The sequence below is a fragment of the Sinocyclocheilus rhinocerous genome, unplaced genomic scaffold, assembly GCF_001515625.1.
Source record: "Sinocyclocheilus rhinocerous isolate Xijiao unplaced genomic scaffold, SAMN03320098_v1.1 scaffold212, whole genome shotgun sequence".
NCBI classification, from domain to species: Eukaryota; Metazoa; Chordata; class Actinopteri; order Cypriniformes; family Cyprinidae; genus Sinocyclocheilus; species Sinocyclocheilus rhinocerous.
This window is the reverse complement of record NW_015638742.1, coordinates 595,154-605,625: the sequence shown is the minus strand read 5'-3', so window position 1 is coordinate 605,625 and position 10,472 is coordinate 595,154. Positions and strand designations below refer to the sequence as shown.

The following is a 10,472-nucleotide window of genomic DNA, read 5'->3' as shown; positions in this document are numbered from 1 at the left end:
AAAAAGTATGGCTACAATTTCCAGCAAGAAATGCTTATAATCGCTGACTAAATAAAAAGCATTCCATTATTCACCACATCGCTAGGTGTGCAAGTCCACCTTCCCACCATCTTTCCCGTGTTTTTTTTTTTCAACACCAGCAGTAACTTCACCTAAGAAGAATTCACCCTCTGTCTGTGGAATAATCCATATCGCGAGCGGGGGATTTACAGTATGTCTCTACTTCACTCCTTTTTTTAAACACCCAATGCACCATTTCTCCGTGAAAAACAACACGACCTTAACTTTTCACTTTGTCTTTGAAAGGATGTAAACGTTTCTTTTGGTCTTAGTTCATGGTGCGATTTGTGAACGCACAGACCGAACATCCCTGCTGGAGTTTTAGTTCAACCTGCAGAATTTTAGGCAAAATGGCGACATTGTAACGGATGGAGGACGAAAAAAAGGACTGTAATGAAGTACCATGACACACTTGTCCAATGTTATAGTGTCATTCTCTGGGAAGGTAGGTTTGAAGCTTACAAACGTCTTCCCTTGACGGATGTGTGTTTAACCGTGTTGAGCGATGAGTGCGCGAAGGGTACAGTAGCTTGAGTCCTTGCATGGGCACGAGAGCTTATATACACGGGCACGAGAGCTTATATACACGGGCATCAGGTATGTCAACACCGTGCCAGTCACGAATCGCGCAAGCTAACATTTCACCCCTCCGTTGTCATATACGCTATTGCTCTGAATAGTATCGCATTTGGGGAAAGTCGTGCCATATGAGCGCATTCGCGCGGTTTCTCGTTTCCCCCTGAAAAACACTTTATACACACTTTTACAAGATGGGTGTCAGAATCGATCCAAAGCGGTGTCAGTCACTGGATGAGACGATCCGTTTTTCCGTGTCAGCGGGGAGTTTGTGTCGCGGCCTCTAGTCGCGGGTTTGACACTTGAAGAGCGCAGACGCGTTTAAACGCTCGTCTTGAAGGCACTCGGCGCGACCTTGATTGGAGGGAATCTGTGCGCAACGCGTTTGCGCACCGCGGCAAACAAACATCCCGCCAGCCTATTGCTTTCTCTTGTAAAGCACAGTCGATCATTTTGAATGGTGTTTAAAAATAGGCCCAATATGAAAAATTATTGCATGCTCCCAGAACTTTTAATAGCTGTAAATGCACATTTTATAGCTTTATAAAATGAAATAACATCATATCTGTGTGTGACCTATAACCATGACCCTTCTAAAACATAATTTTGATAAATCCCGCTTTACCTCCATTGGTCAGTTTATCAGGTGCACAAATTTGTTTTGCTGCATGACAACTTTGAGTGCCGAAGTATACCCTTTTTTTCTGCTCAAGCTTCAGATTCAGTGTTTTCATTTGCTCACTAGTCAAATGTTTGACTTGCAAGTATGTGACTTGTCAGACTGTCTACCCTTAAAATGTCACCTTCGATTATTTATTTATAAAAAATTATAAATAAACTGAATAAATTAAGTAATATCATGACAAATATCATGCTACTGGAATTCTTTATCAGCACGGCTGTGATTCGGCTGTACGCATGAGGTTTCAGAAATCAGACTTTTGCGTATAGGCTATTCAGTAGCACAACTGTAAATGTGACTTTTATATTATTAATTAAAATTTTATAAAATCATTAAGCAATTATATCAGGTAACTTGATTCAGACAAAAAAAAAAGGCCAGTTAGTTTGTATATTTGTTCTCCATTAACAAAAATAGTAGGCTACCAAAAAAGAGCCATAGCAACAAGCCAACTAAACTAGTGATAGAAACAAGCAATGCAGCGAGGGAAAAAAAAAACTCCTTGCTCACAACACCACAATCTCCACTCTGCACCACTCACATAATATGGTATTGACAACAGAAAACACATACAAGCAGAGTGAAATGTCCCTGTGTTGTTAGGCCTACTGGATGTTACACTTTGAAATCTGCTTGTCCAATCAGAATAGAGGACTGGAACGACGTGTTGTTTATACTATTATTAAATATCAAGGACAGTTTGGCTTATTCGGAAATATAACCCAGGTTTTCGCTTTGTTGGTTTTTCTGTGGACTGTTATTGCAAATGTGTGACTGCATAATTTTCTTCTAGTTTTTATTTTCATATGCTGTAAGTACCCTTATTATGGTTTGGATCATTAGTTCTTTGCAACTTTTTGTTTTTCCATTCTTAATTATCTGAGCATAGTTTTACAATAAAGCTATTCTTACACACTATTCTGCATACAGTGATCATACAGATATTGTTTGCTTTGTTACCATGAACACTGGATAAATGGAGGCCAAGAAAACACAAGAATATCTACCTTTTCTATTGGTGTTTACTAATAAAGCCCAGGGCATATGTTTTAAGTTTTATCATTGAGGTGAACCACAATTACAGTGTTAGTTTCATAGATTTCAATAGATTTCATGGTCATTTAGACTTCACAATCATGTCTATTAGAAGTATCTCCAGTAATACCTATTATTTGGATAAGTAAGGGACAACAACTGTTTTACTGCCCACTGCACAGTTACTTAAATATTGATTTGGGTTTTATTTTTATTTTACTTATAGAGACTGTGGAGATGTTGAACACAAATGACATGAGCAGTTTATTTCCCAATTATAAAGTGTTGCCATGGACAAGAATAATTATTTTGATTTATTTCGCTGCTGGATCTAGCAAATGACCAATCAGAAGCAATAATTTCAGAGAGCTTGTATAATGGACACTTCATTTGCCACTTGAAAGAAGCTTTTCTCTTCTGAAAAGCGTACAGTAAATTCAGAGGTCATGACAGAGCCTTGCCTCAGTCCATGCGTATTCGATAATAATCACCTTAATATAAAGAGATTTAGGGGGGGGGGGATCCAATTACTTAAGATAAATGAGGAGGGTCGAGACCAGGAACAGGGCTCAGGCACATGCAACCTTGCTAGCTGCATGTGCGCAAATGTATAATCAAATTCTTTAAAGACAGATTACACAGCCAGACTCCAGAGCCGATTTCAAACAAATTGATTATGTGTCACTCAGCAAGGTCAAGTATTTGCACTGAGGCGCATTTCTAGAATGTGCAGAATGATAAAAATTGGTCCCATCTTCCCTGTTTTTGCTGGGCTCCCAGTTCGCAGTGTTCTAAATGAAGACACAGGGGACTGTTTTAATGGAAGTACACTGGCCTGAATTAGCAAGCCAGCACTCAGACTCCAGAGCCGATTTCAAACAAATTGATTATGTGTCACTCAGCAAGGTCAAGTATTTGCACTGAGGCGCATTTCTAGAATGTGCAGAATGATAAAAATTGGTCCCATCTTCCCTGTTTTTGCTGGGCTCCCAGTTCGCAGTGTTCTAAATGAAGACACAGGGGACTGTTTTAATGGAAGTACACTGGCCTGAATTAGCAAGCCAGCACTACTGCAGCTGGGCCGGAGAGATATTTCAGTAAGCTGTTGATCTAGCCAGAACATCTAGACCTGCATAAATCTATTAGAGGAAGAGGCCAAGAGAGAGAGAGGCCTATTTATCCAGTGCTATGCTCTGACTATTAGCTGCTCATTCCATATCATTTAACCTCTAGCATGACCTCTCATTACAGCCACCAGACTCATCAGTATATTAGAATGTAATGAGCTCTTTTGCTTAAATGAGATGTTGAGCCTAATGATTAAGCAGCTGCGTTTTGGTGGATAAGATAGTAGCAATTTATATGTGTTACTGTAGCAAAAATATAGATTTCTATTCATCAAAGAATCCTAAAAATTGCACCATGGTTTCTACAAAAATATTAAGCAGCATAACTGATAATAACAAGAAATGTTGTGCACCAAATACGCATTTTAGTATGAGCATGGAATAATGGCTGCTGAAAATGCAGCTTTGCTATCAAAGGAATAAATTAGATTTTTAAAGTTATTTTAAATTGCAATAATATATTGTATTTTTGATTAAATAACTACTACTGCTAATATGTCGTAGCTTGCTACTTGGGCCTTACATGTTGCCACACATATCCTTTTTAACCTCCTGACATGTCTAATAATAACAATTCTCTGTCTATCTATATGTTCATGCTGCAGGTGGGTTTACTGAGAACTACAGGGTGCCAATGCTTTGGAAAAGACTGGTAGGAACCATATATGTATTTAAAAGAATATCAGTTTAGTGTCTTTTGTTTTCTGTGTTGTAGCAAATCACAATAATCTCATTAAGCATTGCAAATTGTTAATAAACGTGTGGACATTTCATTAAAAAAAGAGATTAAATGCTGACAGAATTAGGATGGAAACAGCGAATGTAAGATTTGTGTCTTCGCTAATGTTGCTGGAAAGCTGGAGTGACAGCGCTCTGGCTGCCTGTACACAGCACCAGGGGTGTGTGTAATGTTCCAGATATTTGGTGGCATGTCTCAACACCTTGAGCTGAGGCACAGATGTGTGAACTGCTCTGATACTATAGCTGGGTGTGATCACCAGTCAAATTAAATCAGAGCTGTCAGTTACGCTTGTCACAGGCATACTTCCCGTCAGCCTGGAAACCTGGCAACCTTCATCTTCCTCTAGCAGCCCTCCAGAAAAAGGCCAAAAAGGGGAATCTGGGTATAATGTTGTGTGAGCAAAACTGCCAAAATAATTTTGTGTAATTGGACAATGATCCAACAGAATGGAGATGATAGTGCGAAAAATGTTAACCTGTCTGCGTTCTGCATTCAAACGATATCTTTGTCTCTGAAGTTTGTCTTGGGATGTGTGCCAAAATTATTTGACAGATGTGATTGTCGCCGGTTAGTCTCGTTCCAAGTCGAGAGCTTGCCTCTCTCTTAGCGCAATTCTCACAACTTTGAAACATATATGGCATGGGTGTCCCGCCAGTCAGTTACCCACATCACCCCAGATAAGCAAATGAGAACACTTCTTCCTATTAAAGACTTTATGAGGGAAGTTACACACGTAAAATAACTCAGCTCACCAAAAGCTACAAACAGACTGCAGCAGCCTCGGGCTCCAGATCTCACACTGATGACTTCACCACTAGGGGCCAGGATTTGATCACTAATGCTCTGCAGGGTGCTAAACTTGGTTACAGTTAAAAGATATGAATGCTTCTCTCTGAAGATTCACTAACTGCTATGCCATTCATAGTCTATTTTTAAATAATCTTAGTTGTGTCAGTATGAAATATTGGTAACAGTTTACTTAGCCTTATATGAACAGCAGAAAACTTTGTGGAAATACCTGGAAAATTAGAGTATTGCTTGATTTTTGTAGTGCCTGATAGTAAGTGCATTGATTGTGCTTGAGTGAAATTACATACTCGTTTAATACCACTTTTATTTGAGGTCTCTTGCATTTAAACAAAAAGTGACCGCAGAGGAACAGAATCCATCGGAACAGAATCCATCGGAACAGACGCGTTTGTAAGCGCCTAAGAGATTCCAGAATCAATAGGACCAAGGCCGTAAGAATGTTCTATCGACACTGAAGGGTGTCTCTTACTGAGCACCAATTAACCAAAATTAAATCCACTGTTTCTATTGATTGAAAGGGTAAAGGCAAAAGTTTGCCTGAGAATTAACTGTCAAGCCCCCAAAACCTTTTTCTTGCGAAATCCTTCAAGGTTGTGGTTCACCAATCTCATTAAATTTCCCAATTATTCCTGGAGTTGGATGTGATATTTTAGAGCTTTGAACAGAGGTTGCAGGGTGATTATAGAGCATTTCTGTCAGGAAGAGATCACTGAATTATATGTGGTATTAAGAGAGATGAGAGTGTGTGAATGGTTTACCTGTGCAGTCAGTACATATACTGATATTCTGCTTATTGTTCACAAGCAGGTTCTGAAACGCCATTTGTACAACCAGAGTTTGAAAATAAAAAAAATGGAAGTCAAAGCATTAATTATTATCATTTCATAATAAAAAAAAAAACATCTTGAAATATTAAAAACAATTAAAAGGAAGACATCGTTTACGTTTGTCCTCAAACACCTACACAAACCCTTTCTTTTATTTATTATTATTATTAAATATCACCCTAAACATATATTTTTATTTTTCTTTATCTTTTTTGCTCTTGATTTTTTATTTTATATTTTTACTTTCCTATTTTTCTTTTTTTTTCTGTTAATTTTTCTTTCTTTCTTTCTTTTTTTAAAATGTGTGTATTCTTTGTTTTTACGTGTTTATTTTATGTTATCTGGTTATAGAAAGTCTGGCCAAATGTTGCCAGAGCCATCTGTTGGTCATCAGTGGTACTGACCAGTGGGAAGTGCAAATTCTGTCAGCTCATGGCTTAAATGTAAATATAATAATAATAATAATTAGTGACGAAAGTATATTGGATTTAAGTAAATACAGTGCTTGTTTTGCACTTTTGTAAAACAAGGACTGAATTGTGCAGATTACATCTGTGGCAGAAAATCACATTTAGCTGTTTTGCTGAGACCTGTTTAAGTATTAAAAATGTAAGCATTAAAACCTCGTATTTATTCCAACTTGATGCTGAAAAATTTTAATTTCCAATAGACTTGCCTTTGGCAGAACTGGCAAATGTTTACATATGTTTTCTGAAATGAATATATTTACGCCATGCTATGTTTCTTTATATAGCAAAATTAAAAGATCACCTGATTTGTTGCTTATCAAACACCACATTTTGTTCACTTTTGGTTTGGTCAGCTGCATTTTCACTTCATGGAGTGCTGCATGGCACGTACAACCAGACGGTACAGCAAGGGAAAGTGGCTTCAGCGCCCTGTTATTGATAAGAGCACCTTAATTGGAATAAAGAGGGAGGGCCTCTCCTTCTGTCTTTTGTATACATTTACTGTTATACTCATTAGCTTCCCATCGTCTCCCAGCTAGCATCTTCATTACAGCCCCCGGGAGTCTCTTGGGAGGTTATTTACATCTCTCCATGGGGCCTTTCTCAGGTTACCGAGCACACCCCCTACCTCTCCTTCTGCACGCATGCAGCCTCCTCTTTGATATGTTTGGGAGTTGCTCTGATTGAGTGGGGCTCTGGTGTTAATGACCAGTCTGGATGCAGCTCCGCCCCCTCATTCAGCTTTAATAGATGCCATTGACAAGCAGCAGGAACTGATAAAAATGTGATGATTTTTTAATATCCTAAGGGAGTCTGTTCAGGGGGAGATGGACCAGAAAGTGCAAGCATTGCTTTGTGCGGTTAAGAACGGGTCGTTGTTTTGATTAGCAGTGTTATTTTAGATTAAGTATTGGTTAAACAGATAGTCAGTTTGAATGTTTGGTCCTAATTTAGATAGGAATCCTCTGCCACTATTTGTCTTTTTCCACTTTCTCACTTTTATTATGTTGCTCATGTCTTAGCTTGCGCGGCACATTCCGTTTTAAGAAAAGGTAATAAAAGTTGTTTCATTCCGAAACCTGCGGCGCTTGACATTTCTCCAAATTTAAGCGGTTTGATGTCTGCTCGCTTAGACCCGATCCCGTCCTCAGCGTGTAGACAAGCGTTGACATTGACACGCTTTCATCTGATTGGTCACGTGTCTTCAGCAAAGCGGCAGTGACAAAGTTAGCTTTTTTCTTTCGCACTACTCAAGCAAGACAGACGCATGTGAGTCTGCCCTCGATCACAGCGGTAGATACGCGCCCGCGTAGCCCCACCGTATTTAAATCAGATCTCCAGTAATCATCACATTTCACGTAAAGAAAAATCGACGCCGTACAACACAGCTGAAAAAGCACCTACAACTCATGACCTGAGAGGAAGTATATTTCATGGCGTATTGCTTTCATATTTTACCCAGAATAGAGCGCAACAATCAATGTCTATTTTTCATCAAGAGATGTGCCACCGCGTAAAGCTACCACAGTGATGCAACTGCCAGAAAACTTTCGCCCCCTTCTTTAAGTGACAATCATTCTTTAATGTGAGAGAGAGGCTACTGGTTTAAGAGCCTGTCGACCTGCGCTACTTCACACCCACTGCCCGAATCACAATAAGAGTGCCCTCATTAAAACTGAAACCCCAGACCTGCTCAGCTTTTTCTTTTTCCTGCTCTCTTGCTCCCTTTTTAAAAAAGAGAAATTTTAAACTGACAAAGCCACGGGAAATCCCCATCAGACATCCCTCCCTTAATCTGTCTAATTTTGAAAGGTATTGTTTAAGGCTTCAAAGTTTATATGGTTTAATCCTCCTCTAACACTACAGGGCAGAAAATGAGGCCATGTCAGCAGCTCTGGCACCACTAATCTACTTCACACAACAGAAAATCCTCCTTCTAGATAAGGTTGCATAGGTTTCCTGTGAACTCGCCTTTTGATGTTCCTTACCTGCTATTGAACATGACTTCTGTCTTAACCCAACTGTCACTCACTCCCTGTCCCCTTTTATCATGCCCAGTGACCCCCCTTTCCCCTCTCCCCGATCCTAAATCTACCATCAAGGAGGTGCAGGCATTTCACTCACTCTATTTTAGGAAAGAGTACTGAGGCGAGCTGCGTGATTGAGTCCCTGAGTACGTGTTGATGCTCTTTTAGTTTGGGTTGAGGAAGGATGTGCTCTTTTGTTTTGAAATCCAGAGGCAAATTTGTGTGGACTGTTTTTTAATCTGGGTTAGTTAACCACTTATTCTCTGGGGCGTTTTTGGTATTTTCGCCTAAATTTAACATACTCAAATTCAAATGTTTACCCTACACACATACAATGGAGGAAATGAAAAAAAATTGTTTCATTGTAAAGAAAACCCTTTGAACTACAAAATATGAGTGTAATTCTTTATAAATAACATTATATATTTTTCAAATATTACAATAAACACAAAAAAAACATAGGCGCTTTTGGAGTTTTAAAAAAATATATTTTTTTGAAATTCTGTAATTCAGGTTCTATTAGGCCCAGCTCTCTGCAATTTACTTTGTTTGATGCCACTACATGCCAAAAAGTACCAGAAAAAAGAATCTTTCAAATAACAGCTTCTAAACAGGAGTTATTACATTATATCTGAAGCGAGTCAAATTCATGGTGAGTTTCCTTTGCCAAAACAGGCTTTATCAAACACATTAACCCCACAATCCTATTTTACTCTGTGCCATAAGCACTTTAATTGATTATTGATTGAATTATGTTTCATTTTTATGTTTTTCTAAGTAGTAATATACAAAATGGCATAAGCGAATTGGACCAAATTTCAAATATTGTTTATTCTACAATCAAGTTTAATTATTTCAGGATGCACAAGACTGTCTACATTATAAAATATATCTGGTCTATCACAATCTAAAATAGAATCCATATCCTCCAGCTTTATATAATTCCATTTATGTGCATTCTGTATTGGGATACTGATTCACAGCATCATCTCACCTCATCAGTTGACTCACTCCTGTATCCAGCATCTCTCCATGACAACACTATCATCCGTGGTCCAGAGCGGAGCTAATTTGCTAACCGGCAGCTATCTCTACATTCACAGCGTCAAACAAACGTATCAGCTCATCCACACCGCACTGTAAATAATCCATGTATATTTACTGTATATTTACTGAAATGCATAATGTACTGTACTTTTCTGTCAATAAACAAGTGTATCAGATTGCTAGCAGCGCTATCACGTTTCATAACAAAGAATCAGGTCTCAAACACACGAAGACTCGCTCCTAAATCTTCACCAGACGCGCGTTCATTCCTCTCCACGGCGCCGCTGACCGTTCTTCATCATATATAACTTTGTTTGCGGCTGACTGAAGCAGTGCTACGAGTATAAATGTAAATTCGCTCAGAGGTGACAAAATTTTACATCGCGATTCTATCGAAGATAATTCGATCTGTGATTGTCACACAATGAAATAATCTACATCGTCAAATTCCTGAGAATGAGAGCTTTCTTGTGATATATGACTTGACTTTTTTGTGAAAAATATATAAAATACACATTCTTCGTAAAAATTATTCGCAATGGTTAGGCGGAAATTCGTGTGTGGGACGAATACATTCTAAGCTTAATTTTACTGCTTTATGAATATAAAAACCAAAAGGAATGGTATTCTTTGTAAAGAAGACACTCCAAGCTTTCAAATGAACCCATATATGGGCTGATACCATATAAGGAAGGCTATGTAAATGAAGCATACACATTTTTAACGCGATTTTGGACCCGTATCCGGGTCCGCAGAGTTTATTAACAAAGCCTCAATGTTGCATCACCTTGGCTATGAATGGCAACCCCATGGATAATGCAACTTTGCAGTGCTGTGGCAACCAAGACATTAGACTTGGCAGCCTTGGCTCCTGGTAAAGCAGCGGTTTGTTAGACACAGAGGGAGAGATCTCTAAGGTAGCTGCCCCTGCGCTCTGTGGAGATTGTGTATTGAAGCAGATTTATTGCTGAGCTCTCAATTTCCACACAGCGTTCAAAAGAAATTGGATTCTTGCCACTCTCCGTGCATCTTAGTTTCTTTTACAAACGAAGGGGGGGGGGGGGGGGAA

The 10,472-nt window shown here is 38.9% G+C and overlaps 1 protein-coding gene across 2 annotated transcripts in view; it reads left to right on the top strand.

Moving 5' to 3' along the window:
• The first annotated feature begins 206 nt into the window (after positions 1-206).
• LOC107749981 (zinc finger protein 644-like) overlaps positions 207-10,472 on the top strand; it is a 21,222-nt gene continuing 10,956 nt past the window's right edge. Inside the window, exons 1-2 of one of the 2 annotated variants that reach the window (XM_016565224.1) lie at positions 207-505; positions 4,086-4,132. Coding sequence is in view for 1 of the 2 variants with exons in the window: in XM_016565223.1 (XP_016420709.1) it covers positions 454-505 (52 nt within the window). In the remaining variant the exon portion in view is untranslated. The remainder of the gene's footprint in view (positions 506-4,085; positions 4,133-10,472) is intronic. The other variant, XM_016565223.1, reaches the window with a different exon arrangement.